We start from the raw sequence: 26210 nt of genomic DNA, 5'->3' as shown, positions 1-26210 counted from the left end.
CCCAGAGGCTCTAAGTATAGTTACAACGGCTGCCCCGCCCTTCAAGCCGAAACGCATTACTGCTTCACGGCAGAAATAGGCAGGGTGGTGGTACCTAGCCGCGCGGCCTCACAAGAGGTTCTACCACCAGTAAGTCCACTGTGTAAAGTGTAACTATAGAACTGATATCTCAAGGTGGGTGGCGCATTTACTTCGTAGATGTCTATGGGCTCCAGTAACCACTTAATACCAGGTGGGCTGTGAGCTCGTCCACCCATCTAAGCAATAAATAAAGAGATTATTATTGACTGTACTTTCATCTGTACTACAATCATTAAATAAAAAATATTTTCAAAACCTAATAAATAAAAACAATATAACTGTTATAAAATCTCATTGATTTTAGCTTTATACTATATTATTCTACCCAATGATCGGCGGCGAAATTAAACGCAACTAGCAAGCTTTTAAACTTGTACAAATAATTCTCTAGCACTCCATAAATTTTATTTTAGCAAAAATAATTGACCGGAGAGCACGATTCGTTTTGTGTTGACTGATTGCAGTTATAGAAATCGTAATGTGATTAGTAAATTTGAAAAGCAAATCCAATGTATTTATTAGTCTTTGAAACTAAACACGCTGAACTGTTTCAAACTGAATACAACTGCTTCAAAACGAACACGACTGCTCCAATAGGTTTAGCGACAAACCATTTAAAATAGTGATCTAATAGTTTTTAATATAAATTTTGTAATTCAGTAGTCTCAGCCGGAGTATTCGTGAGTTTTTTTACCTACTGGATATAACTAAAACGATGAGAGCCATAAATAAGCTTTGTTAACGCAAACCGTGTCCGAAATTCTATAAGACTGTTTCAGTTTTTTACAGCAAACAGAAGCTTGATGTGGTAATAATTATTTCTACAGCAATACAAATGACATAAATCTGTTATAATATCTCATTGATCTTCCATAAAATATAACTCATAAACATTATAACAGGAGGCTAAATTTAACGAAATAATTATAATTGGTCGCAAAACTGCTCGCCAGTAACATAAGAAGTATTCAATTGATTTCGTTTTGCGGTATCCGTTATACTGACGAGAAGTCAGTGTCCGAATGAATGCAATTGCAATAATACCGACACTTGATACAATTATTATAAATTGAGCATGTTTCCTTTTCAAACAGTCCCATTGTTTTGTATACTCTAATTGAATAAGTGCATTGATTTTAACACTACATAATGTAGGTTTAATAACGTTTTGTCAGCGCTTGTGAACCCGGTCAGACACATCAGGGTTTCTGTCCGTGACACATACATATATTGTGCCGCAAAATCATTATACCTTGCGCTTTAAAATTTAATACGGAAGTTATTACAAATCAATTGTGTCTTCGACGATCGAAGCTTAATGCACTTGACAACATATTTCGCTGAATTGATCTAGTTTGATGATCGCCATTTGAACTTGACGATTTTAAATAGTATCATAATAACGCTGCCTAAGCTTAATTACCGGTACTTTTCCCTCCCGATGTGCACGTTTGGAATTAGATATCCAGGTGCATATTATATTTCATGAAACGTTGTGTGTGAAACTTAAGTTTTATAATTAAACTTTGTTTCTCTTACTGTTTTTCTGATTTCTGGATAGTGTCGATTCAAATTTTTATAGACTTTTTTTTTCTTCTAAATACCATATTTGTGAATTACGCCCCACTATTTGTTTTCTAATTATGTTTAATTTTTATTATGTAAGGTTATATCGTATTTGCAGGGTAATTTTCACGTTGCGTTCGTTAAATAAGAATAAAAATATTCTGAATTAATTTTTAAAATCAATAGTTAGCGATAAATGAACTTCGAAAGTTGTGAAAATGATGAATCATAGTTCTTAGTAAGGTTCAACTGATATGTCTGGCCGCATAGAGCCGCCCTTCAGACGAAGAGAAATCAATAAAGCAAAAGGCAGCACTCCCCTCTCCCCTCTTCATACTAAGCGCTGTTGGGCGTTTTTTTTTATTTTTTTAAACTCTTAAATGTTTTTATAATTGTATAATTACAAAAAAGAACTTTTTTTTTCTTTTAAAAATTCCACATATTTTATTTCAAAAATAACATTATAAACATTTTAGAGCAAAGTTTTAAAAAATTGTTTCGAGAAACAAAATGAGAGTCAAATTGGCTACAGCAGCAGTGGTGAAATCTCAAGGATCTCTATTCTTTTTGTGTTTCTCAATTTTTTTTACGACAACATATGAAAGGGTGAATTAGGCCGGCTCTCCCCCGAACCACCGGTTCTCTGTGTAGCCACGGACTCCCGACTGTATAAAACGTTCCCCGCCTTATATACTAATTTCATGCGAATTCTTGATATCGCGATTCAGGATTTTCCTTGATAACTCCGTTACCCTTGGATATAAAGTCACTGAAAAATAATGAAAATTATAATTTTCCAATTAGAAATTTAATAAGAAGGTCAAAAAAAGTAGTTGATGTAAATTGAATAGGTAATTAAAATTAAAAAAATTGATGCTCATTCTTAAGGAAGTCCTCTTACGAAAATGTGTTTTATAAATTTAAACCGATGTATAATATAGGTAATTTAATGTTTTCATGCAAATTCAGTCATTAATTTGATTAAAATGATGTTTAAAAAAATTAAATTCTATGCTACGAACAGCAAAACTCGTCGAAGCCTGTTGGACACGAGACTCTGTTTATGAGTTTGAATTCCCATTTTTGGATTTTTTCTAGATATTTACTAGCTTAATAGTCGGTTAATAGTTTCATATCAAAAAGGATTTGGAAATGCCTAAAATAATGGAAACCTGATAATTTCAAATTGGTGCCCTCTAGGTGCTACACGAGTTCAACTCCAAGCGAATCGTGGGAAATACCGCAACGCGGCGCTAAACTCACAGACGGAATGCCTAAAATACATGAGCAGTGACGAAATAGCTTTGATTTCTGTCTAAAAAACCCCTTTTTATGAATTAGATTTCATCTCTTTTATGTTTTAATTTTTAGTTGTTTTAATTGCCAAAATCGGAAAAAGGATTGTGTTTTGCTAGCCGAAAGCTTTTATGGCGATTTTTTAATGAAAAGCTAGCCGATAGTTGTTCATACAATAAATTTTATTCGATGAAAGCCCTATTTAGACAATTACGACATTTAGCTTTTAATAACCAAAACAGCTAAATCGATCCAGACGTTCGCAAGTGATGTTATTACCAATGACGAACGTTTTACTTTATTAATGTATATATGTAAATTGTATTCATGAAACGGCTTGTGATAAATGAATATCTCTGTTTGCTGTAATTTAAGTATTACATATATAAAATAAAAACTATATTTGATAATGCGAGCGGTACCTGAAAGTGGCATAGTTGGATGAAAAATCGAATTACTCCAAATAAAAGCTTTGCGGGGCTGCGTTATTCGGTTCCTTTAGAAACTTTATAAAATAAATTACTCAATTGTTTTCCTAAGAAAATTGTAAATCTTTTCACTTAGAGTGAAAACCTATATCAAACTTATATTACGTTTTGTAATCAATGACGTCTTAGATGGGGTTGAAACCATTTCAAAGCTATAAATGTAAGGAGCTTTGATTTTTGGTAAATAAAAACGCATTTTCGTAATGTCGTGTAATAATAACGGAAAAGATACAGATACCTTGGACGTCGTCCGCGAATAGCTAACTGCTCTACGCTTAAAAAATATAGTAAAGAATTACCTGTGCGGTCCTTTTGCATGATAGCATAAGCTAAGCTCTTCTCGTGTCGTAAACGACAACAAAGCAGGAAACGTTTTCTGAGTATTAAATCAATATTACTAACCGACTTTTACCGCGTAAGGGGGTGTTGAAAGTGTGCACTGGTGGGTCCCGCCATCCTGCATATTTCTACCGCAGAGCACACATGCCTTCATCTTTTAAAGACGGGACAGCAGTTATGCTTTACAATTATGACTTCGACACCAGGTATTGGGGTGGGTGTTGGGTCCGCTTTCTGATTGATATCAAAGAGGCCGCGATTTTTTTATTTATTGCTTAGATGGGTGGACGAGCTCACAGCCCACCGGGTGTTAAGTGGTTACCGGAGCCCATAGACATCTACGACGTGAATGCGCCACCCACCTTGAGATATAAGTTCTAAGGTCTCAAGTATAGTTACAACGGCTGCCCCACCCTTCAAACCGAAACGCATTACTGCTTCACGGCACAAATAGGCGGGGTGGTGGTACCTACCCGTGCGGACTCACAAGAGGTACTACCACCAGTAATCATATACACATATATTGTACATAAAAAAGAGATATATTTCGCTTTATTGTCATGCGGATGACACGGGACCTCTTTAGAATGAGATCAAAATTATATTAGTTTTCGTAATTTGTTTCATCCAAGAATTAGGGGAAATTTATTTTACTTTTTTTTATAATTTTCTCCCGTGGTTTTTTTAGGGAAAGAGGTTTCTCTTAAGTTATAAGAGTTTATCAACGTAAAAATGTGGTGCCAACAAAGCGGCTAAGCCAACGAGAGCTTTTCTGATCTTACGACCTATTTATTCGAAACTGAAGAAGGCCAGAAAACGATAACTTGGCTCATCCCGAATTCCACCCGAAATATGCATGTTATGCTACTTTGAAATGAGGCATATTAGAAGGAAGAGAAAATTGATTTCGATTTTTGAATTCCACAATCACACAGCTACTAGTTCAAAAGGCAACGGGGTTTTTAAATTATGATATCATTACTTATTGCTCACCTGAAAACTTTCTTAAGGCACTAAGTACTCTATCGTATTGATTTATTACTAGCGTGCAGAGTACAATGGTAATAAAATCGTTGTAATATTTCAAAAGGCTATGATTTTCGCACAATATTGTTTTCCATTTGTTTCTTATTTAAAACCGGTATTTTTTTATTAAAATATAGAGTACGTTCGCAATCTGCTTACCAAAATAAAATAAAAATATATTACAACACAATTAAAGAACGAATAACGTATATGTAGGTAAAAGAAAATGCAAATTTCATCTCCTGCTCGATTCTTGTTTGTATTTACTATTTACTAGTGTTTACATGCGGCTTCACTAGTGTTAATAGAAATAAATGTATCCTTCGGTAATAGTAGTTGTTTGCTGGATGAAAGGTACTTACTCTTTTCTGTGTTTTTATCTTGCGTTTACTGGAGCACTAACAATATATTTGAAAAAAAAAATCGTGTTTAGATTTGTCCTGTAGTTACGTCATGGGAGCATAACAAACAAACTCAGTTTCGCATTTATATTAGTATTTATATATTTTAACTATAAATTTAATAATCTATGATATAAAAACAACAAAAAAAAACACTTTCTTGTAGGTAGCCGAACTAAAAAGTAGAAATTTAGCCATGTAAGTTTATTTTAGTGCAACGGTGGGGTACATTGGTACATAAAAACATAGTAATGGTACAAAAAAGGATTATTATAATTATGATTTATTATATATTATGTATTTATGATGATTTTAAAATTAAAATTGAGTCATAAACAAAATAGTTCATATATTGTAACTAGAAGACCCGAGGGGAGGCTTATGGGAGGCCTAAATCCAGTAGTGGACATCTGTGTCCTGAAGGATAGGATAGGTGGGATATTATGTAGGTGTATATAGTAGGTAGGAAATTATTTTATGGTCATTGGTGATAAGTAGTGTGCTAAATTTCAATTAACTCGGACGTTTCGAAAAGCTCAAAGCTTCGGGCTGCTAATAAAAGCATGTATTGACGCGGATGACGCCACATCTCTCAAAACATGAATTGTTCATTTGTTTATTCATTAATAGATGAACCAACTTAACAGTTAAATAGCCAGTTAAAGGAAGCAAAGGCTTTCTTTTATATTTATTTTGTCTTCCGCATAAATATTAAATTTCTATTTTATAGGCAATATTTACTATCGACCATATATATACGATTCAATTATTCCTAATCTTTAGGGGAGATTAATCTGTTTATGTTCGCAAAGAAAAAAAAAACCAAAGGTCGAATTTGTTCTCACTTTTTATACTAAATAGATTGCATGGTTATTAAAAATATCAAGTTCGCAGCTTCTAAGCAATAAATTTTCAACTTTATTAAAAAATCCAAGAGGCATTTTGTTACGATTTGACACCATTAATTCAGGAAGAAATGGTTTACTTCGTCCCAATCTTATGTAAAATATACAGGAGTCTCTAACTGAAGGTATGCCCCAAGATTCCTCAAAAGCCTGGTTATTAAATTTCCTTAATTCTGTGCCAATGTTCTCGGGAAAACTAAATCAATTCTTGAAAATCTATACAGTATCGAACAGAATGCATAAATAATCAGAAACTCTGCTTAATATACTGTCGGATGCAAACGAAGACGACTGACCCTGGGCCAAAATAAAAAAAAAGATTTATTTTCTCAGACCTTGTACAAACGTAAGTACTTCTGCCCGGACCAGTACGACGAGGGTTACTTTGACTTCCACTGCGTCGGCGGCAAGAAGCCTCCAAACGGTGCTACTTGGTACACTATTTGTGGTACGCCATTCACGTAAGTATCCTATAAAATTATTAAAATAGCCATTTTGATTAATTTTTGTAGTTAACCAAACAAAACGTTCCTAATTCTTCTTTCCTTTTGCGGGCCTACTGGAAGAGATTTCAACATGAAATAAGTACTCTCGTACTCTGTATCCTTATTGTCGTGTTTCTTCTATCAGCTGTGTCTACAAAATATATTAAATAAATAAATAAATAATACAGAAAGAAATAATTAATACTAATTAATAATATAACGTAAAAAGGGATATCTCCATCTCAGCTTCGGTAAATTGAACTCTACAAGAAAATTCAAAAGTGTTTGAATTAGGATAAAACAATATTTTAATAATTTCGAAATAGCCTTCTGTTACGGTTCAGTAACGTGAACATTTTGAGGTTTTCAAAATAGAGGGTTGTTCATACGCAATGATTATTGCGTTATATACTAAAAGAGCGAATTAAGTATGTTTCAAAACGTCTTTTCACAGGAATCGTGCTGAATATATTGTGCTGCTAACAACGATCCTCTTCCTAGCCGCCGGCGTCTTCTACGGCCTTTACTTCAGAACTATTCAGTCTGTACCAGTACCAACTAAGAAGCAGAAAACCAAATAAAATCTTCCAATAACCAAAACGTCAAATACATTTTTTAATTGAAGTAAAAAATAATAATAAAACATCACACTCGCAACAAATGTTTTTTGGTAATAAGAAATGTAATCTCGACAGTCTACCGTATTTCGCTGCTGTTACTATATAAACACAGATAGTCGTTGTGCACTAAAAGCTTAGCACGAATTGTTCGATAAAAGAAAAATAAATAAATCCAGCTTAAAATTGGTTTCTCAATTTGTCGTGTAGTTCTTGCACATTTATCCTTCGATAGCATCCGATTATCCGATGAATAAAATATCATAAAATTATTTTATTGTACTCACCAATCTTTTCTTGCATATTGTCCCAAGTCATAATCACGGCCTTGAAGGAATTACCAGAGCATTGAGCGGGGCATTTCTGCATTAAAGCTATTTTGAATTTGTTTGGGGGAGAATTTGTTTGATTATGTATATCTCAAAATGCTAAAGTAGGGGTTAGTACATGTTTTTCTTTTTTATTAAATAGTACTGTCATGTGTTTTGCTCATTTTCAAGCTGCAAATCGATTTCTGTTTTTCAAATTCCTTCCATGCACTGAATACACATAAAAATATGTATGTTCTGGGAGAATCTTTATTTTTATCTTATTTAATTATTGTTCTTTCTTTTATTTACTCTGAACTTTTTTAATGAATTCATGTAATAATTTTAATATGACAGTTTTTTTTTGTGTGTGTGTTTTAATGTTTTGTGATTTAATTAGTTTGTGAATTTTTTAAGATATTATCGTTGAATAAATAAATAGACATTGTATTTTACGACCACCAATTTATTTAATATCATCAAATGATATCACGATTTGATATGTTTTAAGACGTACAATCACAAGAACATTGTTCCTCACAAAATTGAATATCGCGATGTTAAGGTATATTCGTACAGTTTTGCTTCCTGAAGCCTACCACGAATGAATACGTTTAAACATATTAAACACGTGAACATGATTATGATAATACATAGAACGACATAAATGACAAAATATTGAATACGAAGATTCAAACTATCATGTCCATAGGTGGGTATTATATTAAAATGGATTAATTATACACGTTATAACGTAGAACATGTTACAGTAAGCTCATATTAATACTTGGCTGTACCATACTGTGATTACAAGTCAAATGCGTACCTGCTAATAGTAGCAACTACAATGATGCTTAAATTAAATGTTAAGCAAACGTCAAGAGACTCATTATCTTAATATTTTAATAACCCACACGTTTATATAGAGTATGGTGAAGTGCGACACGATCTAATACACAATGCCGTGTCAAAACGTAGTACAACACATTTATAATAATAATTCTAAAGAGAGATTTTGTGCGACTACCACGCTCAGGGTTTAGTTCTACATAATATATTATAATTTCTAATATTTGGTTACACCAGAGTGCCCGGTGTAGCCAATACATAACTTACGACATAACGTTTATACGGTTGAGATTCAAAAATACCTGTTCCAGAAAATTATTAGGCTTTCGCGTTTCTTAAATAACTAAAATAAACATTAACTTAGTCGTGATGCTCTGTTTAAATGGCGTATCAAAATACATGCGGAGTTTCTTATTATAAAAAAAAAAGTGTACACAAAACACTGTTATTAATATATATAATCCGTAATATTTCTTTTTTATGGAATGGTTATCGATAAATACATTAAAATTAAAACACCAAGTGCTCAATAAATAAAATAGACATCATCAAATGATCGTTCTTTTTTTTTTCGCTTTTACGAACTTTACCTGCACCATCGAATAGTGATCACTATCAAATAACACAGCACGAAATTCTCGAATAAGAATTTTTACCAAACGATCTACGAGGATCTTTTGATCCATAATAAAAAGTACATTTTTCCAACGTTATCAGGAACAAAAAACGGCTCTCGTCGCGAGCCCGCCTAGCCAGTTTTTGGTTTCGCTTCGGCAGGTCTGTTGTTGAAGAGTTCTTCAACGACACCGGGGTCGGCCAGGGTAGAAATGTCGCCCACCTCGTGGTCACCCACGGCGATCTTCCTTAAAATGCGGCGCATAATCTTTCCAGAACGAGTCTTAGGCAAGCCGGGAGCGTTCTGGATAGTGTCAGGAGCGGCAAATGCTCCAATCTTCTGCCTCACCAGCAAGGTCAATGTTTTAACCAAATCAGCGTCGAATTGCAACCCCTCTTTGAGTACAACGAAACAATACAGTGCTTCGCCCTTAACTTCGTGGGGTTTTGGCACTACTGCTGCTTCGGAGACCCTGGGGTCTGAGGCGAGAACGCCCTCTACTTCAGCAGTAGACATGAGATGTCCAGACACGTTAAGCATATCATCAATACGGCCTGTGATCCACAAGTATCCATCTTCGTCGCGCCTCACGCCTACAAAATAATGGCTATGTAATGACAGAAAAAAAACCAGCAAAGTCCTGGGAATCTTTAAGTGTAAAAAGTTACATTAAATATGTATAGTTTCTCCTAGATCTTACCATCTCCGGTGCAGTAGTAACCAGGAAACTTGCTGAAATAGACCCTTTCAAAGCGATCCTGGTCCTCAAGCAGAGTCCTCATCATGCCGGGCCATGGACGTGCGAACACTAGATAGCCTTCTCCGGGTCCCTCTATTTCGACACCATCTTCATTCAAGATTTTCGGTTCAACACCGAAGAACGGGAAGCCCTTTATAAAAAAATAATAATAATGAAGTACCAAACTCTTTTCTTTTAGGTCTTATGTCTGCTTAATTACAACACCAACTAGCTGTTACATAGATGCATTCAACAAACAACTATTTTTTATCTAAACATCCAATATATTGTAATGTCATTATTTATCTTAAATATTAAATTCGAAGAGAAGTAAAAGATACCCATCGCATAAATAAATATATCGCCGAATTCATATAAACACAAATCACATTAAAGTGGGTGTATGGAGAGCTCAAACGGAAATTATAGATTCATTTTTGTATGATGACCGTTTTACTGTTGTAATTTTTATAAAAAGGAAACATTCATTTAAATAATATAAATTTCGTTTGATCGAACGAATCAATTGAACATCCCAAACTTTAACTATATGTAAATACATAATAATAAATAAAGCCCAAGGTCAGATGCTAAAAGTTGTGGGTGTAGATCTAAAGCCTTCGTCAAACAGAACGCGTAATTAGCGCGCGTCAGAGCCTAACGCCGCGCTATGACGCCGAGATATGTTGTACTACTATGGTAACATACCATCGATATATTACCACTAGATAACGCATCACATACAAAAACCAAACGCAAATATGGCATCGACTAACTGATCTGACTACACCATCAAGTGGAGAAAAACGATGTATAATATAATAATTGTAACCTAAACTATGCCTTTTCCCCAAGCGATAAAGTGCAGTTTAGATTATTTTAACATTCACTTACGACCTTACGCCATGAATGACAGAAAAAGATAGTTTTTTACAATAACTTTTATTCCAAATTTAACCTTATCAACTTAAAAATAAAGCAAAAATTTACACGCATAGCATTTTACTTACGCCCTTTTAAACTTACGATATTAAGACTTTACTGCTCCGAACAGAGTATTACGGAGTCGCACTTTATACTTTTTTTGTAAGAATATTTTGAGTAATTTATTTTTTATTATGTTTTTTTAATTCATATTCATTCAATTTTTTCAATTTAATTCCTTATGATTAACAACAAATATTGTATAACTATAGATAATTATACCTGAGTTAGGTGTTCGAATCCCAGGCGGGTACCAATTTTTCTAATGAAATACGTACTTAACAAATGTTCACAATTGACTTCACCGGTGAACGAATAACATCGTGTAATAAAAATCAAACCCGCAAAATTATAATTTGCGTAATTACTGGTTGTAGGACCTCTTGTGAGTCCGCACGAGTAGGTACCACCACCCCACCTATTTCTGCCGTGAAGCAGTAATGCGTTTCGGTTTGAAGGGTGGGGCAGCCGTTGTAACTATGTATACTTGAGACCTTAGAAGTTATATCTCAAGGTGGGTGGCGCAAATACGCAAATGGCAGCGTAAATACGCTGTAGATGTCTATGGGCTCCAGTATAACCACTTAACTCCAGGTGGGCTGTGAGCTCGTCCACCCATCTAAGTAATAAAAAAAATAAAAAAATAAAAAATTATGTGACTCCACTACACTTGTTCTGAAATAGCCCTATTTCATCCTTGTCTTGCATGTAATCGTTATTATGTGTGCGAAAGAAATAACTGCGAAGCAAAATAATAGGATTTAATTTCTTGAAGTACTAATTTGGTAAGAATAACTGATTTATTTCAAATATTTATCACTATCTGTTAATAAAAATTATAAAACTTACCAAAAATACTAAATTTCATGTCGTTTTCTCTTTATAAGCGTGTTTTTTACATCTTTTTACAGCGCATTTTAGGATCGTTCCACTCGACGGTCGGTGTGACACTGACGGCAAAACAGTGCTTAATATGAATCTAAGCACTGTTTTGTTTGGTTACTTTTGACGCCTTTACGCGGGATCTAGTGGTAATATATCGATGTAACATACCGTCAAACAGAGCCCCAGCGCTATAAATACGCAGCGCTCTGTCGCGGTGTTAGGACGCTTTGACGTCAGGCGTTGTAATTTTTTACAAATTTTATTTTAGCGTCCGAGTGAATGTGTATTAAAATACTAGATAATGCCCGAAAAAATTATATAAATAGTTAGAAAATACCCATGCTTATACAATGCAACATCTGATTCACTCGATTTCTTAATACTTTTAAATTTTCACACTGCTATCGAAAGGCACTATGATTTGGCGAATGCGTTGCGTCAAGGAGTGTTATACTCATCTAGTCAATTTGAAGAGCGCGACGTTAAGTACGCGTTCTGTCTAACGAAGGCTTTAGTGTTAATTGCTTTTCACACGATCAGCTTTATCTGTCACGTGTTAGCAATCCTAGCAACCTGTATGCTTCGATCCTCGATGGCTATACGTCTAATGTCGTGTATAGAGAAGCATTACTTTAAATTAGATTTTTCTAAATACACAAATGATGGTGTTTATAAACCAAAGATATGTCCAAAAACTCTTGCCCAAAGTCACTATTCCACGCGGACGGAGTCGCGGGCACTGCTAGTTTAAATAATATAAATTTCGTTTGATCCAACGAATCAATTGAACATCTCAAACTTTTACTATATGTAAATACATGGTACAATATAAAATACATTTTATATTTCATACGAAATAAAAATATAGTAACAAATACATAGTATATGTATACAAAGTAACATCTTTATAAGAATAATTAAAACAACATTAAAAATTTAAAACAAGGTATTGTTTTCTTAAAGGTATAATAACCGCGAACATTTTTTCCGATTATAGAAGACGGATACAAATAGAATGTCAACGATTAGATACTTTTTGACAGAAACTTAGTATTATTAGAATTTCGTACACAAATACATATCAGAACTTCAAATAGTAAACATTATAATTAAAATACTTTGTGTTTTTGTAATACTATGAATAAATACATTGTTTATTTAGAGAGTTAAAGTTGTTAGAAAGAATGATATATAGGCTTTCGTCCAACTAAACGTCCATTTATTATTCGTGTGTATTAGTAACATTAGAAATAACATGTTTGTAAACCATATCAAATTAACATTGTCACGAACAAACCTATGGCGTTTTTATAACATTATTCTTTCCGAGCTATAGTATATGTAGATAGAAGACTTAAATTAATTCATTTTAATATAGCAATCGTTTGATGAATGTTCATAATAATATAATATTGCATACACATACTTTCAAAGCACATCTGTAGCACAGTTCACATCAGTTCAGATATAAAGCCGCTATGAAGAAACTAAATTTCAGCCATGACAATTTTGTTGTGGGAGCACTTCAAGAAATACCATGTACAAAAACTTACACGTGTACGATTGGATTTATTCGGTAGATGCACGATCATGACGGTACGATCCCAGCCCTGCTTCGGTCGAAAGGTGTCCATCGAGGAATAGTAGACCGGGTGTTTCTTCTCCTTGTGGATCACAATATCCAACGGTCAGGGGTGATTACATTGTCATTACACTATATTTACAATTAAAAAAAAAAGTCCTGTAATCGCTTCAAAATTGTAGCTTGGGTAACTTACTGCAGCACCAGGCTTCATGGGAGTGGCGCCAGGCAGTCCGGTAATCACGTGGCCCCCGGTCTCTGTCTGCCAGAAGGTGTCCACGATAGAACAGCGCTCTTTCCCAATCCTGGTGTAGTACCACAGCCAAGCCGCCGGATTTATAGGCTCACCCACACTTCCCAACACACGGAGACTCGACAAATCCGGCCTTTCAATGTACAATTTTATGAGAATAGAGTTTAGGAAACCGAAGAAAACATGAATGGAGCGTGTGAATGACGATATGAGAGAGAGAGGAGTGAGTGTTAAAATGATGGCTGATAGAAGAGAATGTAATAGAAAAAAAATATTATAGTTAGTATTTGAATATCAAAAGTGCACAATAATAGTTCTTATCTGCTTCATAAGCAGTGATATAAATACGGAAATCCTACAATACTACATAATATATTTATCTCTTCGGTATGTTTTATAAAAATACAATGGATACATACGTACTTGTGTTACCAAACATTAAATTGTCTTGTAAGAGTGTAGTCGACCTTGAAGTTCGATCAGTATTGATCTAACATACTGCCAAGATTCATTTGATTCTATTTAAAGTTTCTTCTCAAAATTCATTACAATAAAGTATATACTTTTTATTTACATTATACATACAATTCCATATTATAGTCGCGTTTTTTAGTTAGTCGCATTTTTCTACGATAAATGATTTTTAATCAAGACGAAAATAAATACCAAATCAACAAGCCTATTGGTTTTAAATATGTTTTATCGAACATTAAAATGCGAAATATAAAGCAAATCGTATATTGCACGAACTTTCGTCAAAGGGTTATCTCTGATCTTACTCACAGAATGAATGATTGACTTAAAATTATAACTAGTATTATAAAATGATAAAACATATTAAATTTTAATTTTAATTTTAAAAATTAGAATTACTACAAGGTCATTGTTACATTTACAACTATCTGATAAGACTTTGGAATACCTACAGAAATATAACTGCTAAAGTGATGGGCGGCAAATGATTCGCGTAAAATAATTACCTATATATTTAGTCATTAATGTTAACTATTTGATAAAATAGATTATTTAAATAATAAATTATTGGTTGTATTCCATAAATTAAATAAAAATAGTTAAATCGCTTAAAAACGTGGTAAGCACACGATCAGAACTTACATGGTCAGATTGCCATCTTCCACGTTGTAATGGGCCATGAGAGCCCGGATTGCAGTGGGCGCAGTATAAAATTGCGTCACTTTGTACTTGTTGATAATACTCCAGTAACGATCGACCTTCGGAAAGTAGGGAGTCCCCTCGAACTATTAAAAAAAGAATAAAAGATGACGTTTTCTTTCATAGCATACTCCAAAGTTTGTTAGTAATTTGGTTATTTTTTCCTCTCAAAATTCAAAAATCTCCAATCCAGACGTGACGTGTAAATAAAAACTCAAACAGAAATATTATTACAATAGCTGTGAATAATAGGATTTTATTTTCGATTTCATAATTTGACGTATGCTGTAAGTTTGGACAAGGTCAATGTAGGTACTATATCCGAGAAAATAGTAGGATAGATTGGCAATCTGTACAATTTCTATGCAAGCAGTCGAAGTTCGTTTTGATTGGCCTAAAGTATAAGAGGTCCGTATGATGAGACTGACCAGCTTTCGAATCTCGCTGGCGGGTACCACATTTTTCCAATGAATGTACTTAACATGGGCCAGCCGTAATTATACCTCATTTTACTGGTGGTAGGACCTCTTGTGAGTCCGCGCGGGTAGGTACCACCGCCCTGCCTATTTCTGCCGTGAAGCAGTAATGCGTTTCGGTTTGAAGGGCGGGGCAGCCGTTGTAATTATACTTGAGACTTTAGAACTTATCTCAAGGTGGGTGGCGCATTTATGTTGTAGATGTCTATGGGCTCTAGTAACCACTTAACACCAGGTGAGCTGTGAGCTCTTCCACCCATCTAAGCAATAAAAAAGATGTGTGGTGTCGTGGGACACCGGATAGGAACGAAGTTCCCAATTATAAAAATATTAATTTAAAGTTCTATTCGAGGTATGAAGAAAGAGAGAGAGAGACAGATAGACAGACAGAGAAACATGCGACGCCGCACAGCTTACAATAGTTTACTATAGCAAAAAGTGTCGTGACAACTTTTCGTAAGAATTTATAGCAAAAAGTGTCGTGACAACTTTTCGTAAGAATTTATAGCAAAAAGTGTCGTGACAACTTTTCGTAAGAATTTTTTCCGTCTAGCCCCCTTTCACAATGCGCGATAAGGAACTTCGTTCCAAAAAAATAAAAAAAACATGTCTCCAGGAGGTTGTGAATTCGTTCAATCGTCTGTGCAAAAAATATTTCTTTTATTAAAATATTTTACGGCTAAAATTCTACTTTGGTTTAATATTGTTAGTTTATTATTTTGTTTCGTTTTTTATATATGAAATTAATAATATCACAGTATTCATAAGGAATAGTAGTGCTATTTTCATTTAAGATATTATACAAAAATCAAGATCCCATTTAATAAACTTTGAAATCGTCGTACGATATTTTTGACCAATCTTGCCACGAAGCAATCTTTCTTTTCAGTTTTCACATATAAAAAGCCGTAATTCCAATGCAATTTGACGTAAAAGTCTACTATTCAAAGTGAGTATTCACGTTTTGTAATCTATACAGTCTAGGAGCCACTCCGAACCTGATATTTTTCAGAATTTTCAAACATCACATCAATCACCTTAAGCCTGATAACATCTCCACGAAACCTATTATGAGATTTAATGACGCGATAACACGAAAATGACATTCACTGCCATAATAAGAACGAAAACATTTGATACATGACCTGTTTTAGTTATGAATGAAAAGATAATGAATTATATGTTACATTTGCATATTCAATCCGTGATAATGGGCTGCCGCACATGTTATCTGTAATATAGATATGATGCACATTATTTTTACCGTGATATACACAGTCAAATATTGCCATATATGCATATTAAATTCATTCACACTCGACATTGCAAACGCGTTTTACCTAAATATTTTAAAAACGTTAGTAACATTTTTATTATCACAATATTTGTTTACGTTTACACATCTCTATAATAGTTCATAATCGAATATATCGTTATGGTTTGCAATTATACTGAGCTCGGTCCAGATATTTACGCAATTTAGCCCAGTATACATATGTGACTCGTCTATTATCAAAGGTAATAGACGAAGGTAAAGGCAATCTGTGCATTTGGACAAAAAAATGTTATTGATATGTCAATACAGATTGATTTGAATATAATCGTCTCCTTCAAAGAATACGGTTCAAAACCTGCGTTAAATAAAGGTTAATACTTAACCTGTTATTTATCTAAGATGTCGTTCAGAAGAGTTTTGTGACTGCCAATGGAATACAAAGTCAATAATTCGTTTTTCTGATTTACCAATAATTGTCCAAAAGTCACATTGCCGCCTTTGATAATAGTCGACTCATGTACACGTTTCGTGTGATACGACTATATGTGCCTTATGATTTTTCTAACAAATGTTCACAAATGGTTTCCTCTTCTGCCCATAATCTTAGTACCTACTTTTCCATGCACAAATTATATATATATATATATTGGTAAAACTAAAGATCTGTTATTTCCCTAATATGTAGAAAGCCATTGTTTTATTTGTGTCGATGCATTATCTGTTAATGATGTCAATGTTCGATCTATATATAACACCTAAACGAGAACATGGCGCACCTTTATCAGCTGCGACGATGCTATTTTAAGCTATTGCTTTGGTGTGTGGCTGCGGTTTTTTTTTTCTATTTATTACAAATCGATAACGATTTCATAAGTCATGAATAGGATTCCCAGACGGATCGCCCGGATTGCTCCCAGAATGTGAGGTCTCATACTCCAGATCCCTTAGCTTGCTTTATGATAGTATTTGAATTGAAAGTGAAATTCATTATTTTTTTATTAAAATATTTTTAAGCCGATCTAGACATCACCTGATATAGATCTAGTATAGATTTGAAATAAATAAATAATTAAACTCAATAGGATTTTGTTTCTAATCTATTAATTTCAGGCTACTGTAGATAAACATTGGAAAAAATGTTAATTTCACTTTTTGAAATTTAGCACCAGTATTTTGAAACTTAAAGATGACTTTCCCAATATTGATTTTATCCCTACCTATTCGCTGGTAGGCTAAGAGGTGATTCCAGTTACGCGCGGTCGTGTAGGTGAGCTCACGGGCTCAACCTGAGATAATTTACTAACACTAGCCCAAGCAAGAGCAGTGCTTCACAGAATCTACCACCGGTTCGGAATCGCGACCCACTGAGAAGATCCGGCGAAAACTCAGTGGGCCTGTGTCTATGGTTTAGTTCGCGTGTCGAACTCTTCTCGACGAGTTCGACGAGGACGGTGGCCGATGCCGGACCCTCAATTCTAAAAACACCGAGAGTGAATCCGGGGGATTCGTCAATACATGTTTCTTACTCCGTCGCGGTCGGAAAAGGTTTTTTTTTCTCAATAATCATCATCCGATGTTAGAACGTGTCATTAAATCCATTCGTTTCATTACTCACCATAACCGAGGTGGCAGCGTTGGCCAGCGGCGCGTACACAACGTATGTGTGTCCGGTGATCCAGCCGACGTCAGCGGTGCACCAATACACATCGCGCCTGTGGTAGTCGAACACGTATCGGAACGTGGCGGCTGCGTACATCAGGTACCCGGCGGTAGTGTGCACAACCCCTTTCGGCTTACCAGTGGAACCGCTTCACCGAAAGAATATTATATTTATTAACACGCTTTTATTAGCTTCAGACGTATGTATGTAACGGAATCTTTGAACATGATTTTGACCCCCTTCAAGACGTCGGATTAACTCAAAATTTGGTATACTTATTAAGGACCGATGACAATTCAATATTTAAAAAAAAGTTGAAAAAAAATATTGAAAAAATTGAAATTCAACTAAAAAATGAAAAATAAATAATAGTTTTAAAAAAACTAACAAAATACGCTTTTATACAAAATGCAACTAGAAAATTTAAAATAAATTAGATTAAAAATAGTGTAATAAAAAATGATTTTATTGTAAAAAAGGCGTGGGGTGCATGGTATCAGTAGTTATAAGCATTTTATGAACAGATAAGAGTAGAAGGGTTATTTTGATAATATCCTGAAAAGCACCCCACGATTTTTGCAATAAAATTATTTTTTCTTACACTATTTTTAATTCAAATTTTTTGGTTGGATTTTCTGTAAAAGCGTATTTTGTTAGTTTTTTTAAACTATTATTTATTTTATTACGAACATTTTCACACGTTCAATATTAATTTTCAATCCTTCACTAATAAAACTACGTTTAAGACCTCGTAGAAAATAATATAATAAGATTAAAATGATATATTAAAGATAAAAACCTTGTGTAGAGCACGAACAATGGATCCTCGGCGGCAACCCATTCCGGAGGGCAAATGTTAGATTCCCCCTCTAACACTTCGTGCCACCAGATATCTGTCTCCTCATTCCAATTATACTAAAAATAAAATGTTTTCTAGGATTACAGCAAAAAAAAGCATATCAATATATATTGCCAGTCGCAACCGCCATTCGAGAAGCTGAGGACCGGACGAGATGGAAACAGCTCACGAGACAGGCCACGGTCAAGTTTCAGGGACACGACCTTCAGCAATGAAGAAAGCGACGTAGAAGAAAGTGTACTCACGAGATCTTTGATTTCGCTTTTCAAACTACCACCAGGTGTAACTCTATCGAGGTGGTTTACGACCATACACATATCCACTCTGTGCTTGAAGAATGTTCTAGCCTTCTCTATGGCATCGTCGCAGGTTCTCTTGTACACGTACATGCGTTCGCCGCGCCAAGCACCGTCAGCGGTGACCAAAAGTTTAGCTTTAGCGTCGGAAAGGCGCTCCGCTAAAGCGTCCGATGAAAATCCTGCGAACTAAAATACCATTATGAGATTTTTTAATAGCTAAAAACGAATATTCATTTGTTAGTGTTGTATCAAAATGGGTATCGTATTTTTTTTTTCCCCTATAATTCGAAACTTTGTACAACTATTGTTGGTACTGTTGGCATTTAAGGCGTGGTCTTTGTAATGGTTATTGCTTCTTGTGTTGTGTATTTCATATAATTGACGATAGTAATAGCGAAGCGTGGTCGGGTTATATTAGTATCAAATGATAATCAAAATAATTACATAATATCTTAAGGAACAATACAACAAAAGAATCTACTTTTTTTTTTGCCAAAATAGTTATTATTAAATATGAATGTATTCTTAAATGCTGAATGATAAATACCACGACTGTGTGTACAGCACCAATTCTAGCGCAGGCTAACATGCAGATTACTGCCTCCAAGATCATGGGCATGTAGACTGCAACGCGATCTCCTTTACGGATTCCTTTGGCCAGCAAACCATTGGCAAACTGGCACACCAAGTCCAGCAGTTTCCGGTATGTAATGCGCGTATAATCATCCGGACTGTTCCCTTCCCTAAAATTGAAAAAGGCGCAAAAGAAAAAACAAAAGAAAAACGTTAGTTATTTATTTTATTTATCTAGGAAACTAAGAGTTTAATACATCCGCACAGCAAAACAGATTGAAAATAGGCAAGCAACCAAGCTCGCACTATTAAATACAAAAAAAAATTAAATAACTGACGTTAATGACATAAATATTCAAAGAAAATAAAAATACTACTCTTATAAATAGGAACTAAACCACATTACAAACAATTCCAAATTATGCAATTGATTAATAAAACATATCCATATTGAAGAAGTTCGTGTCATATACTCTACAATACTCTACATGATCTACGGATCAAAAATATACGATACGAATGTATTAAATTATAAGCATGATTTGTTCTATATAATATACATAATCTCAATATTCAAATACCGAAACGACTAGATTTTGGTATAGAATTAGTGAGTCATTTCACTATCAAACCCTATTCGAAAATTCTTAACTCTATACTAAACGTATGTATAAGTTTCATTTAAACACCCTTTACTGCCAGTATAAAATCACTGTACCTATGAGGAGAATCGGGACGTTAGCTTAGACCTAATCTTTGAACACAAGTTTAAAAAATAGAATTAAAGCAGTGATGATTGTTATGGCCTCAAGCGAATACAATCTCAGTCAACTCACTCTAAGTTTTTTTTATTTTATTGCTTAGATGTGTGGACGAACTCACAGCCCACCTGATGTTAAGTGGTTACTGGAGCCCATAGACATCTACAACGTAAATGCGCCACACACCTTGAGATATAGTTCTAAGGTCTCAGTATAGTCACAACGGCTGCCCCATCCTTCAAACCGAAACGCATTACTGCTTCACGGCAGAAATAGGCGGGGCGGTGATACCTACCCGTGCGGACTCACAAGAGGTCCTACCACCAGTAATTACGCAAATTATAATTTTGCGGGTTTCATTTTTATTACACGATGTTATTCCTTCACCGTGGAAGTCAATCGTGAACATTTGTTGAGTACGTATTTCATTAGAAAAATTGGTACCCGCCTGCGGGATTCGAACACCGGTGCATCGCTTCAACACGAATGCACCGGACGTCTTATCCGTTAGGCCACGACGACCTCAAAATGTCCTTACAGTTTAATTACAATTTATCAAGTGGGTTAGCTCTTTAAGTTAGCTATAAGCATACAATAATGAACTGTTTACTAAATAACAAAACAAAAAATCGGAAACTAGGTTTTAATTCAATCCAAATCCAAGATATAAATTTTTTCGCATTAGTTATCAAACATAAAATAAGATTTCAAAATGATAAAAACAAAAAATATATTAGCTTAGTAACTGGCTTAGCACAATACGTACGTAAGTAATACCTTGAAACAAACAGTTTAGGAAGGTCAACAATTACTTGAATATACTAGTCAGTTTGAAGTTTAATTTGTTGTACCGCTAGTTATTACATTTACCAATGACTGCACTATTCGTTATAATCATTATTTAAAAAAAACTCAATTATTTTTAGAATGTATTTTATGTTTTCTTAGCCGTAGATGGACAAGCTCACAGCCTACTTGGAGTTGTGTGATATTGTCGCTGTGAACCTTCAAACAGGAGTTTGAAATTAAATTGTCATAATATATATGATAGTTACACCTAAATCTACTAATCGGGTATTTTTTATAGGGTTGATTGATTATTCGTTCGTGTTGTATGCGTTCGCGCGTTTATATAATTGATTTGAAACTTAGCAGAGCTATTAGTGACTCTACAGAGCAGGTTTCGATATAGCACCATCAACGTATGATAAGTGACGCGTGAGTTGTTTGTGCAAGTGTTTGTCCATCAAATTATGAGCAATAATCATAGCCAGAATTTACTAGTATTTTATTCGGAAAGTATTTATGAAGATTAATAAATGATATAACTGAAAGAAATGATTCTAAAAAAATGTTTGCAATCCTTGTATTGTTTGGATTTATTTGAGTAAACGCCAAAAATATAATGAAATAATTGTAATTTTTCAGTTTCAATCTTGATACCTTAAGGCTTAAATTGATTTATAAATCTTATCTTATATTTTTAAACGAGCAATTCTTGTATATAAATATATATAATATAATCTGAATCTCGGAAACGGCTCCAACGATTTTCATAAAATTTTGTATACAGGGGATTTCGGGGGCGATAAATCAATCTAGCTACGATTTATTTTCAGAAAATGTTGTTTTATTCGTGTTTTGAATAATCAACTTTATCTATAATTTTGATTTTTTCTTTAAATAACCAGTTCAGTTTTTTTTATTCTGTCGGTAAGAGCGAAAAATATTATTCATATTTCATCATTTTATCAATATGTAATTCGTATTTAAATATGATTTCTAAAAAACAAAATCTATATAAAAATAAGAATACCATTATCTACTACATGTTTATAAGCCGCTCAAAGTTCTAAATTCATTTTCTTAAGATTTTTAGTTACGACACTTTAATTCTCAAGGTGCGGCGATATTCTTTTTTAAGTAGGAACTTATTATAATAGCATATTCCCCGAGAGTTCAAACTGAGACAAGACATAAGTCTTGTATCATTTTTTTAAAAGTTCTGGGCCTTAAATTTATGGCATATTTTAACATTAGCATTCTTTACAATGCTCCAGATACCTATGTGATTTCCTTTTGAGATCGCTGGTCACAAAGACATAAAATATCTTTGTGTTTTAACTTTGGCGTCTATCCATGTTTGTACTTCGCAGTACATTGTATAGCCTTTGTAATCTTTAAATTTTGTCGGTAAAATAGGTCCGGCGTACGTCTGGTGCAGTTGATACGGAATTTAATTTTGGTGGAAGGTTGGATCGCCTGATCATCACCCTATATGTCGGGCTGTGGGGTGAAATAAGGAATTCACACCCACGAAACAAACCTTCCGTTGCTTTTACACCCGAGCGCCCGATCTCTACGCCAAACAGAACTCGGAAATTGTTCAGAACTGAGTCGCGTAAAGCTATCTCGCGCAGATTAACCCTCTCCTCCACAGAAAGCCGTCGGCTACACGACTAATGAGCCAGGAATGCGAACTGAATACAGATCTATTAGAAAACCAGACCCGTGTACCGCACATCGATAGCATAAATTAAAGTAACCGACAATTTTAGTAAATGAAATTTGGCGTTGTTAAATATACGGTCACAGGTGTACAGATAGGTGAAGTTGTAAACTTTTAATACTTACAACTTAAGTAGTGTGGTTCTAAAATTTATTTGTGAATCTGAGACCTATGAGAATTTGGGAGTAACGCTAAAGGGAAGATCTTACACCGCGCAGATCAAATTGATCTGTAAGCCGGCTCCAGTGTTCTTTTTCGGAACTTGCTTTGTCTCAAACTTATCTTGAAAATGTCGTTAGCAAGATTCAGGCAGCTGTCAAATATTTTATGTTCTGTTATAGCTACCCGTTACAAGTACCATGGTTGTTTTTTCTTCCTACCTATGCTCAATATACCAGCCTTACCCTAGTGTGTAGGTGAGGTCTCGGGGCTCAAACCGGAGGTGTTGCTAACACTGGCTCTAGCAAGAGTAGTGCTTCGCAGAATCTACCACCAGATCGAAAACGCGACCTACTGAGAAGATCTGGCGAGAAGCTCAGTGGGCTGTTTCTATGGGTTCATTTACTCTCCGAGCCTTTCGTCGCAAGCGACGGGTTCGACGGGGACGCTGACCGGTGCTTGAGGTACCTAAAAGCACCGTTAATGGATCGGGAGGATCCGTGTTTAGGGCTACGTTGACTGTTTACAATCTTGGTGCGTTTAAAGCTTTTAATATTGTAGACACGTATGTTATACGGTTATTAAGATCGATCGAGAGAAACCACATTTATCGGGCGAAATCAAGATCTGAGTATTTTACATTTGAGTTGTGCCCGTGCTGAATGTGGACATGCATCGGGATGTCGTTGCAACTGATAAACAGCAGGAATTAGCACAAACCGACGATGTTAAGTATTTATGAAGTATTTCATGGCGCTCGGGCAGTTGTTAAAAACGTCTTTCCTTCTGGCTGAGCCCTCGACACGTTAAAAAAGAATTCTGTTGAGCGAATCGCTATCATATTATCAAAAAAAGGGTGCGTTCACAAGCTCCTCTACTGAGAGGAGGGAAAAGCCAACAAGATGCGGCAAATATTACATCTGTTAATTTGAGATGATGTGCAAGAGACGTAATAAAAAATAATTGTGACCTCTCTGAATCAAAAAATAATCATTCGTTGTAACTATTTGTAAATTAGGTTAGGCAGAATGAGCTGAATTCTCTCACGAAACCAGATCAGACTGTACTAAGTCCGTAGCTAAAGTATAATTCTAAAAATATATGGTTCCTAAGCGCATTTCTTGCAAATAAATTGAATCTATATCAGGTCATATTGATTTAAATATTCAATGAATACGTTACCCGTTACATTGATCTTTAACCCCTTTTTTTCGATTCAATGAACTTAAATTACCAAGAAATAAAAAGGATGCACTGTGTTTTTATCTCAAATGCAAAACATCTCTTAGATGGTTGCTTATAAGTTGTTTTCGTGATAAGATAAATATTCGTTTTGATGTAATAACTCTAGTCATTTGTATCATCATTTTTGTTTCATTTACGTCTAAGCAAACAGCATAATATTATGAGTTAGTAGCCAATTCACAATGTTTGTTTTAATTCAATACAAATGAAAATTTCAAGAGAATAATTTAAAAAATATGCCGCAAATACTTTCATAAACTAAGATTTCAATAAATTAAACCAAACACATTTATGTTTGCTTAATTAACAATCTAAAAGTTTAACTTGTTGTTGATTTAAATCAACCAAATTGCGAAAGTCTAATGTGACCGTGTAGTCAATGTTGTTATCGTACTTTCCATATGTTAATTTGAAATTCATTACTGCGAAATTTTATATTTCATTTAGCGTACATATTATTATGTTTGATGTTCGTTAATTTTTTTTAAATTATTAAATTTCCTTAATTTAACGTTCTGAATTGGTACCTACCTAATATCTTTGTGAGATAATTTCTTATTATTTAATTTTTTTTTAAATCCCTTTTAGGTACAATATAACATTGTGACAAAAATATAAATTCAAGTATTGTTTACAATATAGAATAAGAAAGTAAAATTTGAAAAATTTCTTACCTACATTTAGAACTGTGACATTTATTGTCAAGTATTAAGGTTTTTTTTTGCCAATGTTTGTAATTAATTTTTTTCTTTAAGGTATACGGTAAAGATTTTTTCTTACCATAAATAATATAATATGTTAGGTAACTGTTACTCAATATAAAAGTCCCGATACTTGAGATCTTTTATCGATCAATCGACTTATATCATAAAGCAAAATAATTTCCAATGTAAACCTTCTAATGAAACCAACGAAAGCTTCTTCAATACAATTTAAATATTAAAGTAGTAAATTATTTATGAGTGTGATTCTAATTTCTATTCAAATATTCCGATTAAAATATAAAAAAACAGCGGTGGTTGCATATTTTTCAGCAATACGTGTAAAGTACACATTACATACAAATAAAAATGGCAGACTGTGAGCTTTAAGCGTCAATTCGTACTGCGTATACGAATTGATCACTCGAAAAAGCTCCACGACGAAGACCTGCAACTAAAAACCTATAAAAGTTATTAAAGCTTTTGCAAACTCGCTGTGCGCAAACAATGACGGGAGCTGCATCGGTGCACATTATGTAATAATAGATACTGTTTGTATCAAAATCAATAGACCTGCGCATCTTGTCGTTGCATTCGCACAGCATACATACACATACACAATATATGTATAGATGAGTATTTTATTTAACACTTACCAGAAAAAGGCAATTTTATCCCCGAAACCATTCTTGACATTGCGATCGAGCAAATTGTAACACACATTCAGCTCGGCTTCCTCCATAAATTTTACAAAGACCCTTCCTTTGGTAATGTCAAAGTTGTATTTCATGAAGCCACCCGGCTTCGGTGCTACATGCCACTGAAATTCTTGGGCGACCTCGGTCCAGAACAGTTCCGATTCAGTGAGTGATCTTTCATACATTTCTTTGTATTTTTGGATCGATGGTAAATACGATTTCTTGATGACATGATCAGTGGGCTTGTACATGCGCGACGACATCGCGAACGCTGATTTTTAACGAATAGTGCTACCTCGACGATTCACGCGCGCTAACTGAGCGATAAAGCCGGCTAACTGACGGCTGTGGCAGTGAGTGAACGCTGGGCAACGATCGCTTGGGCGATGGCTTACGCATGT

At 34.5% G+C, this 26210-nt stretch overlaps 2 protein-coding genes across 4 annotated transcripts in view; one reads left to right on the top strand and one right to left on the bottom strand.

The window, feature by feature from the left end:
- The window catches only part of LOC101746861 (uncharacterized), a 25272-nt gene extending 17305 nt beyond the window's left edge, over nucleotides 1–7967 (top strand). For both annotated transcript variants that reach the window (XM_062669424.1, XM_004929861.5), the window contains 2 exons: nucleotides 6436–6563; nucleotides 7042–7967. In XM_062669424.1, coding sequence (XP_062525408.1) covers nucleotides 6436–6563; nucleotides 7042–7168 — 255 coding nt within the window. In that variant the 3' untranslated portion in view covers nucleotides 7169–7967. The remainder of the gene's footprint in view (nucleotides 1–6435; nucleotides 6564–7041) is intronic.
- Nucleotides 7958–26210, bottom strand: LOC101746722 (acetyl-coenzyme A synthetase). 2 transcript variants are annotated; one of them, XM_012693548.4, is made up of 10 exons: nucleotides 25768–26207; nucleotides 19711–19906; nucleotides 19110–19349; nucleotides 18805–18920; nucleotides 17961–18153; nucleotides 14537–14679; nucleotides 13364–13553; nucleotides 13139–13249; nucleotides 9678–9867; nucleotides 7958–9570 (listed from the first exon to the last, which is right to left on the bottom strand). In XM_012693548.4, the coding sequence occupies exons 1-10, from the start codon at nucleotides 26070–26072 to the stop codon at nucleotides 9110–9112; spliced, it is 2145 nt and encodes a 714-aa protein (XP_012549002.1). In that variant the 5' UTR covers nucleotides 26073–26207; the 3' UTR covers nucleotides 7958–9109. The 2 variants fall into 2 exon arrangements, with proteins under 2 accessions (XP_012549002.1, XP_004929917.2); XM_004929860.5 differs by lacking the exon at nucleotides 13139–13249 and having other exon boundaries at nucleotides 25768–26210.

The sequence above is a fragment of the Bombyx mori genome, chromosome 1, assembly GCF_030269925.1.
Source record: "Bombyx mori chromosome 1, ASM3026992v2".
NCBI classification, from domain to species: domain Eukaryota; kingdom Metazoa; phylum Arthropoda; class Insecta; order Lepidoptera; family Bombycidae; genus Bombyx; species Bombyx mori.
The sequence above is the reverse complement of the archived record's forward strand: the minus strand, read 5'-3'. Positions and strand labels throughout refer to the sequence as shown.